Source organism: Monodelphis domestica, chromosome 3, assembly GCF_027887165.1.
Source record: "Monodelphis domestica isolate mMonDom1 chromosome 3, mMonDom1.pri, whole genome shotgun sequence".
NCBI classification, from domain to species: domain Eukaryota; kingdom Metazoa; phylum Chordata; class Mammalia; order Didelphimorphia; family Didelphidae; genus Monodelphis; species Monodelphis domestica.
In genome coordinates this window covers 90,336,134-90,359,466 of record NC_077229.1, presented here as the reverse complement: position 1 = coordinate 90,359,466, position 23,333 = coordinate 90,336,134, and the positions used below count along the sequence as shown (strand labels likewise).

Below are 23,333 nucleotides of genomic sequence, written 5' to 3'. Positions count from 1 at the left end.
ACAAGGATTAAGACATTTCTCACAAGAAGTTTTCTCCTTACCTTCTTTCTCTGGCTTTTCCCTGGTTTATCTTATTGTTCAAAGAAAAAAATACATTCTTCTCCCTGACTCTACAGAGAAGCCTCTCAAAGCAAGATATTTCCAATTCTTAACTTAAAACTGCCAGCCCAAACTGTTTTCCCACAACATTCTATTTGGTGCTTAAAGATACAGTAACAATATCTGTAGTCTCTGAGATGTTAAACAGATGTTTCACGTACATTGAGAAAGGGAAAGGAGCATACATGCAAGGGAAAAATCAGGAGGAAACTTCATGGAAAAAGTAGCATTTAAAATGGGTTTTACCCAGTGGAATTGCACATTGGCTATGGAAGAGAGTGGGAAGAGGGGAGGGAAAGAACATGAATCATATAACCATGGAAAATTTTTCTTAATCAATAAAATTTAAATTAAAAAAAAAAAACATTAGAATGGGTAGGGATGGGACAGCTGGGTGGCTAAGCTTATTGAGAGCCAAGGCTCAGAGATGGGAGGTCCTGGGTTCAAATCTGGTCTCAGACACTTCCTTCTGTGTGACCCTGGGCAAGTCACTTAACCCCCACTGTCTAGCCCTTACCACTCTTCTGTCTTGGAACCAATAGAAAGTATTGATTACAAGACAGAAGGTAAGGGTTTAGGGGAGAAAAATGAGTAGGAATTAAACAGGTAAAAAAAAGGGCATGTTACCAAAGACACAAAAGTGAATAGAGGTAAGGAATAAAATCAAGCTGGAGCATAAACTATGTAAAAGAGAATAAAATAAAGCTGGAAAGGTAGGCCAACACCAAATTATAATATCTTGAATGTCACACAAATGAATGAAAAGACCTTAAAAGACAATACAGGACCAGTGAATATTTTAACAAATAAATGACAAGATCAGATTTATGCATAAAAGAGATAAGCCTGGCAGGAGTTAGGTATAAAAAAAAGTGGGCCCACAGAAAACGCTCTGCCATAGGTTCGCCATCACTGGTATAGATGAATTACCGATAGTGAAAAAGGTCTGTATAACAGGGAAATGGTTCATATTTAGTCTTCTTCACAGGTAACAGAGGTTCCTGCTTCCTCTGTTAACATAAGGAATAAAAAATATGACCAAAGAACTGTGGCAAGAAAAAAGACAAAATATTAGGTCAAGAAGAGGACAAAACGGGAAGGAAACGGGAAGACAGAAAACAAGCAAATTGTCTCTGAAGCAAATAGAAAGCAGGGAGTGGTCAATTGTATCAGATACCTCACAGGATTGAAGAATGAGGGAAAGTCTTTGGACTTGGCAATTAAGTTACTAATGAACTTTGAGAGAACAGTTTCACTATAGTAGTGATGGCAGAGATACCAGGTTAGGTTACCAAAGTGGGGAGATTAAGCAGCTGAGGATCAGGTATAGAAAATTTTCTCAAATTTGTCAGAAGAGAAATGAAGAGTTAGTTGGATAAGACAGAAATGTTGAGGGAAGGCTTGAAAAGACAAGCACATTTGTAGGGAGACAGAAGGCAATCAGTGTAGAAGAGATCACTGCTGGAGTGAGGGCCTAGAAGCCTAGAGAAAGGGATTAAGGGAACAAATAGAGCTATCAGTGTTCACCTCAGTAAAGCTTCTTCTGTGACAGATGAGACAAGGATGAAGGAAAGATGATACTGAGAAGTTCTGAAAAATGCAAGGGAAGTTCAGGGAACTCACATTAAATGACCTCCACCTTTTCTGTGAAATAGGAAGCCAAATCATCATTCATGGGGTTGGAGGTGCAATTGATGACTTAAGGAGACTGGATAATCTTACCTATTATCATATCCACAATGGAATTGTCACTACAGAGAAAAGAGGGACTCGGTAAGAGAAAACCGCTGAAAGAACACTGAAAGCCAATAAGACTGCACAAGAGAGATAAATGTGAAGTGAGCTCAGCCTGATGTCACACTTTCTCCAGAAATACGGAAGCCTAGGATTAGAAGAGAAATCTAATGGCAAGACTCCCAGGAATTAATTAAGAATTAATAGGCTGAGAAGAGATAGGTTCTCTTAGTTCTAGAGTGACTAGTAAAACAATTTAACGTACTATGGAGTCAGGCCTGAGCAAGGAAATGAAGTCAGTAGGATGATAGAAATGAAATGACCCATCTGGAGGCTCCCAGAGATAGCTGAGAGTTGGCAATGCAGAGCTGGGAATCATGGGTACTGAGATAACAGGTAAAGCCTTATGACAAGAAAAGTATCAAGACAGAAAAGGCAAAAGAGTCAAAGAAAGATCCCTGAGGAACCTGTACATTAAAAAGTTAGGAAGAAAATGAGGTGCCATGGAAAACAAAGGAGAAGTTATTTGAAAGAGGAGAATACCAGAAGAGTATAACATCAAAGACACCATGGAAATAAAAAGCATCAAAGAGTGGATGACCAACAGTCAAGTGCTACAGAGGGGTTCAGGAAGACAATAAGTGAGAAAAGGCCAATAGGTTTGGCTTTTGGGGACTTTTGGATGACCTTTGAGAAAACAGTTTCAGAAGAGTATTCAAGTATTCAGATTATAGGGAGGTGAAGAGGTAATAGGGACTGGACAGCATGATATAAAGGATAGTACTGGCTCTGATGTCAAAGGCCATGATTTGAAACCCACCATTGCCATCTGTCAGTGGGACCTTGGACAAATCCTTTCCCCTCTGAGTCTCAGTTTCTTCTTCTGTTAAATGAGGGAGTTGGACAAGATGACCTCTAGGTTTCCTTCCAATTCTAATCTATGAATGTAGAAAAAATATTTAAAGTAGTTTGAGGGAATCAAAAGGCTGAGAAGGGTTTCCTACTATTGTTTATTTGTTTTAAGGATCTACAGATCTGAGTGCCTTTGTAGGCAAAACAGAAAATGAAGAGGGAAAGATTAGAAATGCAAACAGAAAAGAACTGACATTGATGGATCAAGGAGAATGATAGAAGGGATGGCTTTGGTCAAAAAGAAACACTATTCTTTAGTGACAGAAGACATATGAAGACACCAAATGGTCCTAAGGTCATGTCTGGGTATCCCAGGGACAGAGAGAAGAAAAAGTAAAAAAATGGATGGAGGATGTAGTGAATCCCTAAAGTTGACAAGTAAAAGGCCCAGCATCTAATGAGAACAGAAAGATTTATACAGCAATTTAAAGTCTACTGAGTGCTTTTACATATTTTATCTCACTTGATCCTTATAAGAGCCTTGGAAGGAAGGGGACATTATTACCCCCATTTTACAAATGAGGAAACTGAAGCTGAGAGGTTAAGTGATTTGCCCAGGGTTATATAACTAGTGACTAAAGCAGGATTCAAACTCAGAACTTCATACTCCTAAGTCCTTTGCACTATACCACTAAGATGCCACCTACCAGTGACCCTCTGCATATATTTATAAATATTTCTTGATTAAACTGAATAAAAGTATCCATCTATTTTAGCATTATAACAAGATTCTTCTAGACTAGTTCTTAACCTTGTTTGTGTCCTAGACCCCTTTGGCAGTCAGTCTGGGGAAATATCTGGACCCTCTTCTCAGAAGAATGCTCTTAAATGCATAAAATACATAGGTTTACAAAAGAAACCAATCATTTTTTTTAGTTACCAAAATACTAAAAGAATAAAAGCTCAGACTCCAAGCTAACATATTCTTTTTCTGAAAAATACATCTGCATACTTTGGTGGATGACACTGATGAGTCACAATTTCCTGGCTTTTCTCCTTTCTCATTTTTGATCAGAACAGCAGAGGGAGTAATAATCATGGAGGGGAGATAGCTACTGTGAAAATAACAGTAATAATAGCAATAACATTTAAATAATGCTTTACGGTTTGTAAAGCACTGATCCTCACAACAACCCTAGGTAGAGGCTATTATCATTTTACAGATAAGGAAACTGAGTCTGAGGGTTAAGTGACTTGCTCAGGACACACAGCTAGTAAATGTCCAAGTCTGGATTTGAATTCAAGTCTTCCTGATTCCAGGTCCAATGTTTTCTCCACTCTGCCACTTAGTTATCTAATAATAACGTATTAAGACAAATGATTTCAAATTTGCAAAGTGCTTTATGTGTATTATTGCATGTTTGAGAGCATGACCAAGTTTCCCTCATCTTTAAAAAGCCTTCAGTAAGGGACAGTTAGGTGGTTCAGTGGATAGAGAGCTTAGAGATGGCAGGTCCTGAATTCAAATATAACCTGAGACACTTCCTAGGTGTGTGACCCTGGGCAAGTCACTTAACCCCAACTGCCTAGCCCTTACTGCTCTTCGGCTTTGGAATCAATACTCTGTATTGATTCTAAGACAAAAGGTATGGGTTAAAAAAAAATGATACAACTCATGGACCACTCCTCTATATTAACCCTTTCCTTAGTCTCCCATTGCTAGTATGTTCCCTCCCTAACTCCCTTGTGAGGGTTTCCTATTTATCCTATGCATATTCATGTGTGTGTGTGTGTGTGTGTGTGTGTGTGTGTGCATGTGTGTGTGTACATAGTCTCCCCCAAAAGAATGTGAGTTCCTAAAGAACAAAATTGTTTTATTCTCTACATGTTTCCTCGGTGCCCAGCCCAGCACATAGTAGGCACTTAATAAATGCTTGTTGATATTTAGTGTATGCTTAGAACAATGGCTCTTTAAAGAATAAGGAGAAACTAAGAAGGGGAAAAACTGACCCCAAGAAAGGCCTACAAATGTGAAGCACAGACAGGTAAAAGTGGAGAAATAATAATTCTAAAGAGGCAGCACACATCAAGAATCAAAAATGAAGAACCTCACCTTATAGAGGCCAAATCCTGGATCAATCCAGTCCCCTTGAGCAGCTGGGCCAGGTTGCCCATCAATTTCCAGAGCTCCTTCTCCATGGTTTGAACTCTTATCAGATTCACTCTGGCCTGAGCAACAGCCCGAATCTGTATCTGAGAGTTCAGAGTCCTTTTCTTTACTAGGAACAGAAAGTACAGCTGGGCTTTGTCGCACTAGTAGCTGAACAATGTCATTCAGACCAACGTTGTAGTCAAAAAGGGAGTGCCCATCTTCCATCTGTGAAGAAAAGCAAAGACAAAAGAGGCATTATTGGTAAATACCTCCAGAGTCAGGCAAAGTGCTTTCATTCTGTCCCTTCATAACACACATCTGTCTCTCTCAGACCGTCATCCCACCTCTAAATCTGAAGGAGCCTCAGAGGCCATCTAGTCCAATGTCTATTCTTGAACCAGAACTCCCATACCATATGCCTGACAAGTGGCTAGCCAGTCTCTATTTGAAGGTTTCTAAAAGGGGAATCCACTATGTCCTGAAGCAACCCACCCCACAGGCAAAAAGCTGCAAAAATAAGTTTTTTTCTTTTATTCCAACTAAATTTGCCTCCTTGCCTCTTCTATTGTTCCTAGGTCTACTTTCTAGGACCAACCAGAACTAATCTAACCCCTCTTCCTTCAAATACTCTACTATATCAATCTCCTTCCTAAAATGCAAAATTCAGATCAAAATACAACATTCCAGATTTGGTTTGAGTTAGACCAAGTAGAGTAGGACTATCATCTCCCTTTTCTGGAAACCATCCCTCTCTTTAAAAAGCCCAAGATAGCACTCTCTTTTTTTGGCTTTTGCAACATACTGTTGAAGAATACTATCTAGATGTGCCTCCTGGCTCCCCTCATCAACATGGTATACTTATAAAGTTAATTTCTGGAAAGTCAAGATTACATTTAGCCCAACATTCTGGCTTGTCAACTTTTTGGATCCTGACATAGTGATTCAAAAAGCCTTGTATGGAAGCAATGAAATTATTATCTTAATTTTGCAGAGAGAGAAGCAGATTCCCCAAGCATAAAGTCACATGGTCACACAACTAGTAGCGTAAGAAAACACAAGCCAAGAAGCAGTAAGTACTGACAGTGTCCATGGTGTCCATGGTACACAGCACACTACATGCCCTATAATGCAGATGTGGAAAAAGTCCAGCAAGTCAGAAAGCTGGCTTCAAATCTGCTGGATTACCTTTGTGACCTTTCACAGCTGATCTCTCTGGTTTCCTTATCTATAAAATAAGGTTGCTAATGAGATCAACTCTAGAATCCTTTCCAGTTCTAAATCTTATTATCCTACTAGACAATAAAGCCAACATTCTAACTCCAGAGTTGTGATTCAAAGTCCAGTACTTTTTTTTTTTAAGCCTAATTTTATCTTAGAATAGATACTAAGCCTCAGGCAGAAGAATGAAAGGACTAGGCCAATGATGGGGAACCTTTTAGAGATGTGTGCCATGCCCCAACCCCAGAGACCACGTGCTATGCCCCCCCTCTCCCTCACACAGGGGAGGAAGTGCACCCACTAGGCAGATGGGCAAAGGAGCTGGTGAAGTGAGGAATGTCCTGAGCAAGTGTAGAGAGGGGGAGGGAAGCAGGTCCTGAGTCCCTCTGCCTTTCTAGTAACAAAACTACACCACCCCACCACCACCACCCCATAACGCAAATGCCTACAGAGAGCACTCTGTTGCCATCACTGGACTAAGCAATTGAGGGTAAATGACATGTTGGCGTAACACTGCTAGGAAGTATCTAAGGCAAGATTTAAAGCTAAGTCTACCAGGCCTGATGCTCTATCCACTAAACTACCTAACTACCCCAGCAATTTTTCTAATCGATATCAGTTATTTCTCCACATCACTCCTATTTTTCCATCTTTTTCCCTACTTTTGATTTAATAAATTAATTTAGGGCCAATCTCATAATTGTTCCTCTTACATTATCATTGCCACAACCACAAGAGCATCCTGCCCCCTCCAGCCAAGCCACATCCATTATCTACCTTCAAGATACAGTTCCAACTGCTAAAGGCTTTCCCTGATTAATCATAAGCTTCCCCTTTACCTCACTACTTAATGCCAAGAAATGTCTATTTGCACATACTTGGACTTTCTTGTACACCCTTTGCCTTCTACCCTCAATCACAAACAACATCTAAAACTTTGTCTTGCTTTCTTCCCTTATTTCCTGATAGCATCCAAGGAAGGATACCCAGGAAGTATTCAATAATACATTAACCCGCCAGATCACACTCGTATCAATGAAAAAGAAATTCAAAATTGGAAATGAAAAGGCAATGAATGGCAATTTTACACCTCCCTAAGCCTCCAGCAAACACACCTAGTCGTTCACATTCCTATAACACGTAACTGTTTACAGAGCACCTTATAGAAACACAAGTCCTATTAACCCCATTTTACAGATAAAGAAACCAAAGCTTGGAGAGATCAAATGACCAGTCAAGGTCACAGAGCCAATAAGAAAGGGAATTACAAACCAAGTTCTTACATACTCATTCAAAATTTTGTGCTTTTTCCTACAGTCCATGATGTCACTCTTAAAAGTGTCAACTATAGCCACAAGTAATCTGAGTTCAAATTCACATATAAATCATTTTAGGAGGAGGTAGTTCTGCAGTAAAAATTATAAAACTGCTCCTAAAAAGTAACTGATATTCCCCTTTGGACATCCCAGAATTCTTTGAAAACTGTAAGGTAACATATAAATGTCAACTAGGATCATTATAAGGTAAAAATGATCCCAACTGACCTATCTATTTCCACAGATGTAAACTAGAACTAAATCACTAAATGTAAACATACACAATAGATATGCATTTTAAAATGCCTATTTTGCTACTGAACTATCAAATTGGTAATTGTTTCTAATGTACTTCACATATATTATCTCAATTGAATCTTACATTCCATTGTGAACATTCCAGTGAAATAGATATTACATGTATTATTCCAAACACATGAGGGAACTGAGAGGCTCAGAGCTCAGTGAGTTGCCCAACACTCCATTAGTAAAAAGGGGAGATACTAAGCTAGGTCTACCATATTACAAAGTCAGACTTCTATCCATAAACCATGCTATCACTAATCAAGTTCTCATTAGAAATAAAAAAATGTAAGGGAAGTATTTGCAAATGGATATATTTTGAAGTAAGCAGAACCAAGAACATTATATTCACAATGAACAATACAATGAAAATGGAAAAAATGGCAACAGAACATTCAAAAGTAAATGTTGGACAATTATAAAGGCCCAGTTTGACTCCAAAGAACATGATCCCTCTAGGTAAAATGACATCTACCCACCTTCTTTGCACAAGTGGGGGACCATGGGAATAAAACATTACACATGTCAGGCTTTCTCAATGTACTGGTTAGTTTGACAGAACTCATTTTTTCAATGTATAAGCCTTTGTTATTAGGGAATGGTTCTCCATTGTAGGATGGGGAATGGGGGATGTTGGTGATGTTAAAAACAGAACATGTCAAAAATATTTGAAAGAAATAACATGTTTCTTCATTAAACAAGAACAAGTACTGAGCTCCTACTATGAGTATAGATGGTGTGTATCAGACATTTAAACTCCTGTCTGTGATGGTAAACCTTTTAGAGACCACATGCCCCCCACCCCCACCTTACCCCAGATATAAGAGGGAGAAAAAGAGGGGAGTGGCCCAAGCAATCTGCTCAGGGGAAGGAGAGGTGCACATGGAGAGGGGGAAGGGAACACCACCCAAATCCCTCTGCCTTTCTGGTAACTAACTGGTGAGCAGTGTGTGCCCACAAAGATCTGTGTGCCATAGGTTTGCCATCACAGCTCTATGCCATGTCTTGATCAATGCCAGGATATAGTCTCTTAACAGTCTGCTACTATTAAAGAAGTTTTAAAATGAACATTTATTTCCTATTAAAAGATAGAAATGAAACACATTGCTAAGATCTGACTAAAATATTCACTGGCAATTAATGCCACCATAGCCTTAAATCCACAAAGTGGATCCCTACAACTTGCTTCATAACTCCTTGGAAAAAAAAATGAGTCCCAGAACCAGATATTTCACAAATGTTACTTTATGATGACTCATGGGAATTCACAAAGCATGAGTATGAGTGTGCCCAGGTGTGCTGGCACACTCAATTCACTCTACTGTCTATTATTTATGGCAACAGAAAATTAATTAACTTACTACATCGATGTTTACAGGAAGTACAAGAACAGCAAGAATTTGTCCACTTTCTCTACCAAAAGACATATTTTGACAAAGTCAAAGGATATGAACAGGCAGTTCTCAAATGAAGAAATTAAAACTATGTTTAGTTGTATGAAAAAAATGATCCAAATCATTATTAACTAGAGAAATGCAAATTAAAACAACTCTAAGATACCACCTTATACCTATCTGCCTGGCTAATCTGACAAAAAAAGGAAAAATGATAAATGTTTGAGATGTACTAAAACGAACACTAAGACACTGCCAATGGAACTCTGAACTGATATAACCCTTCTAGAAAGAAATCTGGAACCATACCCAGAGTCATAAAATTTATGTATAGCGTTTGACTCAGCAATATAATCTTCTAGGTCTGCATCCCAAAGAGATCAGAGATGGGGGGAAAAGACTTAATTGTACAAAACTGTTTATAAGTTCTTTTTGTGGTGGCAAAGAACTAGAAAAGAGTTGTCCAACAACTGGAAAATAGTTTAACAAGTTATAGTATATGATTGTAATATGCGAGGCCCAGGGCCTGACAACATTCTGGGGTCCCAAAGGGAGTAAGAGCAAACAAGATAAGGTAAGGAAGATGAAGAAATGTCAGGAGGGTCAGAGATGCTGATGGCAATCAAAGGCAACTTTATTGGAAGTAGTGATTTTTATAACAAGCTGGAGTTTCTACCCAAACTTTCCATGCTCATGGTAACACGCAATGTTTATGTAGTAACAGGTAATGTTTAACAGAGAACCTTTAGGATCACAATACAATCTGTCATATAGTGATTCATTGGATATATCTCATATGGGGCTTGGAGGACCAAGGGGTGTCCATAGGCTATGAAAACATACACAAGAGTTTGCTGAGGATACAGGCATCTCCAGAGGTTTTCAGGGATATGGGATACAAACATGCACTAGATAGGAAAGGGTGTATGTGGCTGGGAATTTTCTAGAAGGGTGCATGTTTCTCTTGCTTGGGGGTCTCAACTATTGTGCCATAAAAAATGATGAAGATAATCACACACCAAAAAAAATAACTGGAAAGACTCTATGAAACAATACAAAGTGAAGTTAGCAGAACGAGAACATTGTACACAAAAACAGAAATAATGTACCACCACTACGGAGTCTAAATGCAAACTGAAGAATAACATTCTTTACTTTATTTCCTCCATGAAATATTCTCTAGTTTAAGTGATGTCTTCTTTCGCAACATGATGAACATGAAAATAGGTACTGCAGGATAATACATATACAACATATAACATATTACCTGCTGTCTTGTGGTGGAAATAGAAGGGAAAGACAACATGAATTGCAAAATGTCAAAAAATGATTACTAAAAACTGTATCGGGGGCAGCTGGGTAGCTCAGTGGATTGAGAACCAGGCCTAGAGACGGGAGGTCCTAGGTTCAAATCCAGCCTCAGCCACTTCCTAGCTGTGTGACCCTGGGCAAGTCACTTAACCCCCATTGCCTAGCCCTTACCACTCTTCTGCCTTGGAGCCAATACACAGTATTGACTCTAAGACAGAAGGTAAGGGTTTAAAAAAAAAACCTGTATCAAAATGTAAAAAAACCAGAACATCTAAGACAAATCAAAAGCTCTAGAAGGGGTCTGGAGTATTTACATGTATTGAACATAAAAACTACTATACTCACCATTACTGATTAGTAAATCTATTACAGTAAGTAATGGGTAAAAATATCAAAGCCTACAAAGAAGCTGACCTAAGACATTGATTCCTTTGAGAGAAGACTTTATTCCTGGGTTTTAGTGGTGGCAGCTTTTTAAAATGAGGGTAGGAATTGGGGGAACAGAGGGGCAAATGGTAGTGATGTTAAAAAAAAAGGAAAGTCATTCAATTATTTTCAAAAACAGTGAAAAGAGTTTGTGGAGAGACGGACAAGTGTAATAGCTTTAAAACTAACATGTTGGAGTAGCTAGGTAGTTCAGTGGATAGAGAGGAAGACCTGGAAATGGGGAGGTCTTGGGTTCAAATCTCAGATATTTCCTAGCTGTGTGTCCCTGGGCAAGTCACTTAACCCCAACTGCCTAACCTTTGCCATTCTTCTGTCTTAGAATTAGATACTAAGACAGAAAGGAAGGATTTAAAAGGGGAAAAACCCATGGTATTCAAAAGAAGTTATTAAGAACCAGAACATTTCTTGTCTCAAAATGTTCCCACTGGCATAATTTATTCTAACAAAAAATTAGAAACAATAGGGGAAGAGCTGAACAAATGACAAACTATAAAGGTAATGGGTAATACTCTCCTTTAAGGAATGGCAAATGATGTATATATAATAATACAGTGAAAAAAGTCACAAGGGTAATTTACAGCAATACACAAAATAAAATCAACCACAGAAGGAATCAAACTCAGCTTTCCTACTGAAATTATTTCCATGTAGTAGAAACTTAAGGGAAGATGAGGCTTCTCAAAGCCTTTTTCCCCTTAAAAATAAATATTACCTCCTAAGAGTACTGGCATATCAAAGATTTCAAAAAAAATTGTTAGGTTGTATGCACTGCTTTGATGCATTTAATTCAAGAAACACTTGGAATTAACCCATAATAGACATGAAGAGGGGAATTTGAATTATCTAACACTGCAATTTTCTAGGAAATAGTTTTAATTTTTATCATACTTAACAGACCTGTATTATAAAAGAGAAGCTTCAGGGCTTTCCTAAAGATTCCTAAAAATTCTCAAGAACCTATTGTTCTAATTTTTCCAACAGCCAGTCAATTAGAGCATTGTGGCACTCACCTAGAATCCCTGCCCCCTAGGGAGTCCAACACTGTTAGATCTCTTGAGTTTAGGAGTTCTGGGCTGCTGGAAGGCTCAAGGTCATCACATATCTACAGTACATGGTCTGCCTGGAGTAAAATGCCATTAGAATTTCTAAAGAAGTACAGACTGGGTCAAGTAGGAAAAAAAGAAGTAGTTAAAGCTTCTATGCTAATCAGAGTAGGATCCAGTCCCTAACTAGTAGTAGTACTTTCAACCTGGACAAGATAAGGACTTTTTTTGTTGTTCTGACTCATCGTGATCCCATTTGGTGTTTTCTTGCAATAATACTGGAGTGGTTTGCCATTTCCTTCTCAAGCTCATTTTATAGATGAGGAAACTGAGGCAAAGTGACCTGCCCAGAGGCATGAAGCTGGTAAATGGCTGAGACCAGATTTGAATTCAACAAGGTAAGTGTTCCCGACTCCAAGCCTGGCATTCTATCCACTGCAGCAGCTAGCTGCCCTGTAAGATAGACATACTCAATCTCAAAAACCAAAACAAACAAAAACCCATAGAACCAGACAGTATTGAAATGTCCCATCCAATTATTTTAGTCACAGAAAGCATGTGAACGAAATTTAAAAGTATTTTCTTCCCTTTTTACTGCCTACAAAAATGCTATTCCAGATTAGAGCATAACTAGTTCTAACAATAAAAAAAAAATTTGTGTAGGAAGCATAAATTACAAAAGGACTTATTAATAATTCACATTTCTATGGTATTTTAAGATTTTCAAAGTGTCCCTCACAACAACTCTATGAGATAGGAAATAAAAGTATTATTATTCCCTTTTTATAGGGGAGAGAATGGAGTCTCTGAAGGTGAAATGAATTTAAGCAATCTTACAAGACAACTCACTTAAAGCCAAGGTAACTCCAAGATCTGATACTGTACCACCTTTGAAATATAAAGCATGCAACCCAGAGAAAGACCTAAATGCATATTTTTGCAAACTGAGCAATTCCTCTCTAGTACCAAATAAATTCCATTCTATCTACTCATAAGCTGCTTTCCTTTTCTCTCGGTTAAATCAGCTTATCATCTTTACGCAGATGACTCCCAAATATGTGTGTGTGTGTAATTGATTCTTCCCAGAACTAGATCTAGTCTCACATCTTCCACTGTCTACTGGATATAAATATAGTGGGAGGTCCAACTGGTATATCAAACTTAATCAAAACTAATTTTCCTGAGATAATATATATAAAGCACTCTACAAACTTTTAAGGACTCCATAAATGTCAATAGTTAATTTTATTATTCATCACTAAGCTCATCCCCATCCTCCCACCTCTTTGTGTTTCTTCTATCTATGGCACTATCATCCCTCCCACATTTCCTAGATGGAAATCTCAGTGTCATCACTGATACTTCCTTATCCTCTTCACACACACACACAGTATAATTTCCAGTATAATTATGAGCTGTGAAAACTAATATGAGCTTAGTTTACATGAGGATGGAAAGTTGGAGAAAACAAAGAGGATTTTTTTTTTTTAAATAAAACTAGGATAGTTAAGGGCCTTGAGTACAAGTCATATGAGGATTGGTTAAAAGAAATGAAAATGCTTAGACTGGGGGAGGCTGAAAGGACAAGATGGCTATATTTTCAAGGGATACCTTAAAGAATTATCACATGAAGGGGGTATAAGGCTTGTTCTTCTTAATCCCAGAGGACAGGTCTAGGAACAATGAAGAGAAGTTTCAAAGAGTCAAATTTAACCTTAGGGGCAAAAATTTAGAGCTCAAAGGGATCTCAGAGATCATGTAGTCTAAGTTCCTCATTTTTTTACAGATCAAGAAACTAAAAGGCAAAGTGAACTTACCCCAGGTCATCCAGGTAATATTAAGTAGAAGACATAGGATTTAAACCCAGGCCATCTGGCTCCAATCAGGAAAAACGACATAATGAGAACTTTGCAAAAGTAGAATGGGCTGCCCCATTGCTAGAAATCTCTAAGCAAAACCATTTATTTGTTATAAAATTTATCCTCACCTTTAAGAAGCCTTTCCTTCACTCGAGGTTCAGCTCAGATACCTTTCCTCTATAAAACCTTCCCTGATTCCCCAAAGTATAGTCTATACTCTCCAATTTTCTTAAAACTTTTATTGGTTTGCTCTTTTAATGGACACCTCCCCCCACATCACACTGTACTTATAAACAAACATCACATAGTCCTTCAATTAAATATAAGCTTCTCAAGCCAAGTGAGGGTTTTGTTTTTCAACTTTATCTCCCTATTGCCTTGAACAAAAAAAAGTGTTTTAACAGATACTTGTTGAATGAATATATGAAATGTCTAAATGGTAAGTAGTTTCAAAATTAACCATGAAAAAAATCTCATTAGTGACTGTAGCTCTAAGGATTGAGGAATCCACTCAAGTCCAACTCTACTACCTAAAGATAGATAAAACTATGCCAGAGGGACATAAGCACTGGCAAGTTCCTAGCAAGCTAGACTTAGTTCATTGATCCAATTGTAACAGGCTGTTGTCTATCACCTGACATCCAACCCAGTGAAAAGTGTAGAGGCACAGCAGGCCTCATCAAAGGATTTATTATTTCAGCTATACTTAGATTGTCTCAAGAAAGGCTGCCATTTGCATAGTTGAGGAACACCAACAAAATCATGAATTCTTGAATTTCATTTGATCCTTCCCTAGGAAGGAAAGAAGAATGAGAGAAACAAAAAAACCTATAATAGTGAAAATACTTTTGCTTTCAACTTAACCAGTGTGGAAAAGCTGGATACCCTGTGATGGACACAGGGTACAACATCAGGCCTACTTTACAGCTGCACTCTTTCCTCTAGTCCTCTTCTGATGTCTCATCATAGTGAAAGAGAAAACTACCTCCAAAAGGAGTTTTAATTGGAAATGAAAAAAAAAAGCCCAACTAGGAACCTCCCAGGGCCATTGAAGCACAACCCTTGTAATTATAGGGAAAAAAAAGTTCTTAAGGTTAAGAAATGGTAGATAAGGTCCTAAATCTACACAGCTCTAACTCTTCCCACCAATCTATGCTTCCCCTCAAAGGGACTGCTCTTCTGGTCTTCTTAAGCCCTTCCTATTCACTCCCTAATCTTATCTAGACCCCGAAAAGCTACCCGACTACCTAAATTGTTTCTGACAGGTAGATCTCTGTACTTCAGGGAAAGGCAGGTCTCCTCCAAGGCAGTTCTCCAACCCAGGAATTTCCTAGATTAGTCTTTTCCCAGGGGATGCCAGAGCAAAGATCCTCACCAGCTCAGAGGACAGACAGATCAGGAGAGACTGTTAATTAAACCCAGTAAACTCCCAAGATCCTCCTCTCCTTCCAGAATCTTCTCCCAGGGTTTGTGTCTAAATTCTCCTCCTTTCCTCTTAAAGAGGACCCATGCATTTTTCCTCTATCCCTTATCACTTATCCTTACAATAGCAGGAAGCTTACTACAATATTGGAGCAAAACTCTATCAGGAGACTACTGGCATTATCAGGTGCTAACTATGCTATAAAGGCTCTACAGACACATCCCAAATGCAGAATGAATTCTGTTGCCTAAGTACCAGCCCAGTTCAGACAGCCTCTTCATCAAGTTGGCCAGTCTGATGAATTTTTCAAACAACTAAAGAAAATCATCTCAACAGGCCTCCTCAGGGGTCAATGGAAAGAATACTCACACCAATACAATCATGGATCCTTGAAATAATGAAATATAATTGAAGCTATACTCTGTGACAAGTAACAAAAGTCAGTAACAAAAAAAGAACTCATTCAAAATCAGGTGCACAAAATCAATTCAGTAGACACTTTATAAGGGACCCACTATACAGACTATGTCAAGGCAGATAACAAAGTTTAGATAAAACATCCTTCCTAAATTCACAAAGCTCACAGATTAGAAGATACTAACTTAAGATATTATAGAAAGTTAAACTAAAAGGAACACAAGAGAAAGAGAGAAGAGGCAAAATGAACCATACACTTTGGTTCCTGTTATTTTATCATCTTTTACTTACCCAGCATTGACACAATTTGAATAAATCATAATGTATAAAAGTTATAGAATATCACTGCACCTTGACAAATATCAAATAAAAAATTCAGAGATTTAAATGAACTAATTGAAGTCACAATGACTACCATAATGAAAACATAAAATGAAATGAAGCAAATGAATTTAATGAAAACTCTAAAAGGTTCCTAAATTCAGATTAAAGACAATGATGAAATAGCTCCTTTCTCATCAGAAGTGAGGGACTGTAAGTGCCTGGTATCAGATATACTTGTCAGAACCAGTGACTTTGCTTAACTGTCTTTGTTGTAGAAGTTTTCAGGCAAGATCTGTAGTTTCAAAAACAGAAAGTTTTCCCAAAAGAGGTTTAAAAAAACGATGATGCACATAACACTCCAACAATGAACAATATTTCCAACTAAGAAGAATTTTTTTCTCTTAGCACTTCCATTTTCATAAGTCTTTTGAAATAGACTTCTGGGTGGAAAAAGACATGAGAAAAGAGAAATGAATCACTTAGTCCTGTTTCTAATAAAAATGGAGAAAGTCTACCAAACCCACAGAATCCATGCCAGGCTTTGGGATTCATGAATCGCTAGATGGCAGCATAATCCTGTTCTAAAACAAACAACAAAAAAAAGGCGGGCATTCAGCTGACAAACTTACTATTCAACTCTACTATCCTGATGCAGAATATACATGTTCCCCTCAACTCAACTAAGGTCTCACCAACACAAATGTTAAAAATGCTTAAAAATCCTGTAAAAGAAAATCAACTGAAAGAACTATCTTAGTCACCCACAGTAATTTCCCTTGGTATAAGGGTATCAAATACATAGGGTACTATTTGGGCAAAAGGGAATACATGTTTTGAGTATACTTTGGTTGGCTCTGGGGACTTAAACTTCCCAAGAGCAAAAGGTTTCTTATTTAAACTCCTAGATGATTATTAAAGGTTGTTACTGGCACTTTTACTCCTAAGACTCTTCATTAGCTCTTAATTGACCCTGAAAATTGGTTCTGTACAAAGCACAGAGAGAATCCTCTGGGACAAGGGATTAAAAAGGATTTTTAAGAAGAGAAAAAAGGGCAAATCACAAGGGTTTCTTAGGGAGCTCAATAAATACTATTTGACCCTACTTTCTTTTGCCCTATTCAGGTATCTCAATATTAACATCAACAATAGTAATCTTACATTTATATAGAATTTACCATGTGTCAGGCACTGTACTAAGTGCTTTACAATAGTCTCATTTCATCATCACAACTCTGAAAGGTAGGTTCTATTATCATCCTCATCTTATTGATGAGAAACTATGGCAGAAGTGATTCTTCCTTGCAGGTCAAGTAAGATTTTAAGATCCTGGGAAATGGGTCGGAAGGGATAATGGACAGTTTACCTGTTTGCCACGATAAAAAAGCCTCTGTCTCCCTGGTTCCACCCTGAACACTTCCTGGATTTTCAATCTCAGCTCCTCCACTTTGGTGAGTTTAGAGAGGGAGTCTACCCTGTGGGTCTCCTTGCCATCCATGGTACGAACCTGGATCCACATCTTGGTAGCTCTGTGGGAAGGATGGAAAAAAAGGAGGAATGGAAAAAAAGGTAAAAGAAAGGAAGATAAGGAAGGGAGGAAGAGAAAGGAGAAGGAAAAGAGTACAAGAAAGGGAAGAAGGAAATTACAAAGGAAAAGGAAAAAAGTGAACGGAAGGAAAGAAATAAGAGTGAAAGAAGGAAAGAGAAAGAAAAGTTCAGAGGAAAGGAGAAAGTCCAAGAGGGGAAGTTGGAAAGAATTAAAAAAGAATAGAAAATATAGTGGAAAGTGAGTGGAAGATGGAAGGAAAGGAAGATGGGAGGAAGAAAAGGAGAAAGGAAGGGAAGAAGGAAAGAGAGGAGAAAAAGGAAGAAGGAAGGAAAAGGGAGGGGAGGAAGGAGGGAGGAAAAAGAGTAGGATAAAAGAAGGCGGAGAAATTGAGAAAGAGCCGGCGCTCACTCACCACGCCTGCCCCCGCAGTCTTGGGGGGGCGCCCGCCCACCGTGGCTACCGCCACCCTAGGAGCTTCAGGGGGGCGGGGCCTATGCCCTCCCCCCTCCCCTCACTCTCCTCTCAGTAGCCTCCACAGGAAGGCCCCACCCCCGGCCCGCCTTCTCTTTTTACCGACCCGTCCCAGACTCACCTCTTGGGGAGGGGTCCCAGTTCCCGGACCGGCGCGGGCTAAGATGGTCTCGAGCCAGCTTGCCCAGGCCCGCCCGGACCCCTCCAACCTCCCGGTCGCTCTCAAGGGTCGCGCGCGCATTCTTCCCCCCAACCCCCACCGGGGAGAGAATCATTAAACGCTCTCAACCTAGCCCCCGCCCTTATCTCCAAACCCCTCCACCACGACCCCCTTCCCTCCGTCTCGCCCCGCAGCCTCCTCATTCATAATTGGCCAAGCTTGTCGGGCACACCCCGCCCCACCAGACCCTATTGGACGAGAACCAGGGAAAGGCGGTGTCAACTAGCAATGGCGCGCGAAGTTGTTCTCCGCGCCACAATTGAATTCGCACATTCGCCAAGACCCGATCCCGCGAGATCATGCAAATAAACTATCACTTCCTAAGGGGCTGGAAGATAGGGAGCGGGATGCTTGTAATACTAAGACCGGACTTGGAAACAATTTTGCAACACCCCTGGCATTCAGGGAGCGGCAAACACAAATAGTGGTACCCGCCCCCACAAGGGCTGTGGCCCTAAGTACCTTCTAGAGAAGGCAAGTGGACCTTCCCCCTTTTCTTTATGGAAGGCAGCTGGCACCGAATGCCACCCTAGAAGAAGCAGGTGGCAATGGAAACGACCAACGAAGAAGGCTGGCCTAGATGTACCACCGCACCTCATGGCTAGTGGTTGATACTACCCTCCCCGGAAAGGGGCCTGGTGCTCGGTACCCTCTACCCTGAAAAGCTGCAGGTACCAGATATTCTAAAGGAGGAAAATTGTGTTGGATGCCTTCTAAATTAGCTTGAAATTGCATGTCCTCCCAAGGGAAGATTGTCCTGAATACCTCCCTAAGAATAAAGATAGCTCTCAGAGCCTCCAAGTGGGTGGCAGTACCGGATGGCCTAGGGTAAAGGGGGCAGGCAACTCTTAGGAAACACTGAAGGCCTCGGGAGCCCCAAGGAAAGTGGGAGGCGCCCAGGAAAGGCAAGTGGCCTGTTCGGGTAGTGGTGCCAGATGCTCCACGGTACATAGTAGTGGTGATTCCCTAAGGAAGCTGTCTTCCCAGACAACTTCAGTACCGCATGGACCATCTCTACTGCGCTGAAAAATATAGGGCTGGACAAGTAATAGAGGATCCTTCCTTTCCCCTTTCCCCTGGGTCTCTAGAATATAAGCTCCTTATCCCAACCCCGGCTTAATCACTGCTCCCATTAAGACAACCACTGTATAAATGGGTGAGTAGGCAGGCGACTACACAGCGGGCGGCAACGACAGAGGAGTCAGACTCCCGGAAGGTGGCACCCATACTGGCCCCGCAAATGCAGCCTTTGCCCAGTCAGGACTTCATAAAAACGCAATAGCGGGGGCACTGAAATAACCCACACCGCCTCCAGCTCTTTTCGATCGTCAGGCGCGAGAACTCCGGGAGGAACTCCCAGCTGCAAAGTTCCCCGGCTGCACTATCAGTCCTGGCCCAGAAAAACAAAAAATGCATGTCCAGCCCAAGGAGGGGAGCCCAGAGCTGTGACAGACAACTCACCTCCGCCCGCGGCGCTCCCAGCTGCTCTGCAATTTCCCGCGAAAGTCCCGGTTTGTAGCTTGGCGCTGAAAAACCCCAGCCTGGGCTAGCAGCCCCTGATTGGCCACCTCGTGGCGGGAATTAAGAAAGAGGGGTGAGGAGGCCCGCCTCCTCCGCCCCCCAGCCCCATCCGGGGCCCCTTGCCCCTCCCCGCCTGCACCCGAGAGCCTAGGAGGCGCCAAGAGGGGGAGTCGGGAGCTGTGGGGCGGCTGCAACCCCTGCAGGTAGCGTCTATTACTGCTCCTGCTAATGAGACCTGGCCGGTGCAGAAGTAGTCACTGCCACCAGCAAAGGCACCGCTAGGAACTGGAACTGGACCATCAAAGGCGAAACCCGAGCTCCCAGTGTTTACGGCTCCTTGGCTTTGGCCCGGAACTCTACCCAGCCCTCTTCTGCCCCATCACTTGGGTGTGGAGGGAGGTGGGGGGAACCATCCGGTGCAGTTTTGACACCAGCACACCCACACACACACATTCCCAGGATGAACCGCTTCCTTCCTCCCACCCCCACACAAAGACCCCAAAAAGAAAAGGGACCCCGGGGCAGGTGGTCCAAGGGGTTGTCACTTGCCGGAAGCTTTTAAAAGGCTAGCCCAATTTACCCATTCCACAGCCTGCCCCACCCATCCTAAATATCCAACCTTCCCCAGCAAGCCCAACCCTGGGCTTCAGCCAGGCCAAGCCTGCAGGGGCCCGCCTTGCTCCCTGTGACCCCTACCTCCCCTCCCCCCCTTTTAGTTTCCCGCCTGTGAAGGCCGGTTCATGTTGTTCTTGCCCATGCAATGTCTGTGCCTACAGCTCTCCTTCCAGGCCAAGACAATTAAGGCTCTAGCTGTTCTTCCCGCCCTGAACTCTTGCAACACCAGTTTTCCACCTAGCACGTGGTATTTAATTGCCCCCAACCTTGCTTGCCGACCCTCGGCCTGAAGAAGCCTGATGGCGCCCGCTGACCAGATGGGCCAGTGCGCCATTCTCCAGCAGACCTAGCTTTTTTTCCCGCCTCTGCTCCTGCTGTTCCCAAGCACAGAATGCCCTGCCCCCTACTTTCCCCTACCCCTTCTGAAAGCCCCAGATCAAGTCCCACCTCCTCTGTGAAGTCTTGACTGAGCTGGGATGAATTCTTACTGGGAGTTCTTGGCCTACTTACTGGCTCCCTTAGTGCCGAATTTACCCCTGTGGGAAGGTCTTCTGCAACCTTCCGTAGGTCTGGTTTATATAAGAGTAGGTACCTGCTCAGTAACTGTTGCTGAGCTGAGCTGAAAAAAGTCCTTGTTCAAATGACTGATCATCTATTTCTGTTGAGACCTTAACCAGAAGAGGTGTTCCCCAATGCTACATCCTCAGACCCACCAGTGTTGTCAATCAGATCCCTTCCAAAAAAAAGTGGACCTTCGAGGGGAAAGAAAGATGTCTTTGTCAGAACCTCACTTGTTCGTGCCTCTTGTTGCAAATACATCTCATGGCTTTTTAAAGAGCTGTCATTTGAAGCTATACAGCTTACATTCACTGAAATTCATGCACGAAACCTGAATCCAAAGAATCCTGGAACCAAAAGGGCCTTCAAAACCAACTTACTCCAGACCCTACCTAACATGAGGCCCATCTGAGAAAACACTTTAAAATGCTCACTAAATTCTATGAATCCCTTTCACAATTACCCTGACAAGTCAATACCCAACCACTACTGGAAACCTGCAGAGAGGTAAGCTCATGTTCAAAGTTACTTTCAGCCACTCTCCCACCCTCCAATGACTGAGGCTGAGTAGGAACTAAAGGAGTCAACATCCTGGGAAGGCATCCAAAGATGAATTTTGGGTTTCACCTACATGGCCTCTGAGGTCCCTTTTCCAGCTCTAAAACCATGATCCAGTCTCCAACTGCCAAAATGGTGGTCCTAAAAGCTCATCTAACCATAGTACCTACTTCCCAGGGTCGTTGTAAGAATCCAATGACACTATAAAGAGCTTTGCAAACTTTAAAGAGTTATATAAATCTTAGCTATGATTATTGTTATCATTATTATTCCTCAAATCAAAAACCTTCAGTTGCTCCCTAGTGCCTCTAGGATAATATAGCAAATCCTCAACTTCAAATGCAAAGCCTTCTACAGTCTGTCTCCTATCTACTTCTCTAGTCTAATTTCATCTTGCTCCCCTTCAAATATTCTTCATTCTAAAGAAAATTGTCCTTCTGGTTGCTCACCACACAATCATAGTTTTTGCACAATCATATCCCTGTTTCCAAAAGACTCCCTACTCACTTCCTTGAGTTTCATAGCTTTCTTCAAAGCACACAGATCTGGTTCCACCTCCTCCTACACAATTTCTCTAACTCTCTCTCTCTCTCTCTCTCTCTCTCTCTCTCTCTCTCTCTCTCTCTCTCTCTCTCTCTCTCTCTCTCTCTCTCTCTCTTTTTCTCTGTCTCTCTGTGTCTCTCTCTTTCTCTGTGTGTGTGTCTCTCTCTCCAACTCCTCCACCTCCTCTCTCTCTTTCTCTCTCTCCCTCTCTCTCTGTCTCTCTCTTTCTGTCTATCTCTCATATCCCCTCTCTTCCTTCTCCTTATACTTCTTGAAAGTACTTTGTATATATTTCATATTACTTATCAGAATTATTGTTGTATTCTTCCCAACCCCCTAGAAAAATACAAGTTCTTTCAGATCAAAGATTGTTTTACTTATATATTTGTACCCTGGGCACCTAGCACAATTTCTGAGACATACTGGGTGATTAATGAAGTTAGACTGAATTGAATTTGTGAGGTTATTGAAGCAGGTTTTTCTAGATATTCTTTGGGACTTCTGGCCCTATATGATCCTGTGAAGAGTTATAGTAACTGATAACTCCAAATGCCTCTACTGTAGAAGTGAACTAAAGACATGGAGTCAGCTAGGTGACTCAGAGGATAGAGTCAAGCCTAAAGATCTGGGATCAAATGTGGTCTCAGACACTTCCTAGCTGTGTGACCCTGAGCAAGTCACTTAACCTCCATTGCCTAGCCCTTACCATTTTTCTGCTCCAAGACAGAAGGTTTAAAGAAAGAAAAAAGAAGTGAACTAGAGACATAGAAAATAACACTAATGTGAACTAGAGACATGGAAGAAAATAACACTAATATACATTTCAATAATTAGCAATGTATTGTCCTCAAAATAACCCTAAGCAGGAGGCAGGATAATTCAGTGAAAAAAAGTTTGATTCCTAGCTCTATCATCTGTTTGCCCTTTGAGAAATTACTTACCTTCTCTGGGCCACATTTTTCTCATTGATAAAATTAAGGGGCTGTCCTGTATAACCACTAAGGTTCTTCTAGCTCTAAAGCTGGGATTGCATGAAAATAGGCTGTACAAGTGCAGAGTTTCCAACTCTGAGCACTGGGAAAAGTGATCACTGATACCTTGTGGAGCAGCCAGCCCACCAGGATACTGACAGCAAGACAGAGGAAAGAGGAGAAAACAAACCACAGAATCTCAGAATTGGAGGAGAACCCCAAAACCATCCAGTTCAACCACTACCTCAGTGATGGCAACCCAGAGGGCTCTCTGTGGTCATTTGGCTAAACCCCTCCCACCCCCCCATTCCCCCAATTTGTTACTAGAACAGCAGAGGAATTCTGGCAGAGCTTCTCCCTTCCCCCTGTCACTGTGCCTGATGACATTTTTCTCCACTCCCACCCCTCTGCCCAAGAGCCAATGGGAGTGCACAGAGG

General features: G+C 41.1%; 1 protein-coding gene across 5 annotated transcripts in view; it reads right to left on the bottom strand.

Moving 5' to 3' along the window:
- The window catches only part of UHRF1 (ubiquitin like with PHD and ring finger domains 1), a 45,915-nt gene extending 26,201 nt beyond the window's left edge, over window positions 1–19,714 (bottom strand). Inside the window, exons 1-3 of one of the 5 annotated variants that reach the window (XM_016432098.2) lie at window positions 19,591–19,714; window positions 17,256–17,418; window positions 4,799–5,062 (exon numbers count right to left, since the gene is read on the bottom strand). In XM_016432098.2, the coding sequence (XP_016287584.1) occupies window positions 4,799–5,062; window positions 17,256–17,408 (417 nt within the window). In that variant the 5' untranslated portion in view covers window positions 17,409–17,418; window positions 19,591–19,714. Of the gene's footprint in view, window positions 1–41; window positions 199–2,653; window positions 2,678–4,798; window positions 5,063–17,255; window positions 17,419–17,850; window positions 17,879–18,030; window positions 18,161–19,590 lie in introns of those variants that run through there. The other 4 variants (XM_016432097.2, XM_056822466.1, XM_056822467.1 and 1 more) reach the window with 4 other exon arrangements.
- Between the last annotated feature and the right edge of the window lie 3,619 nt (window positions 19,715–23,333).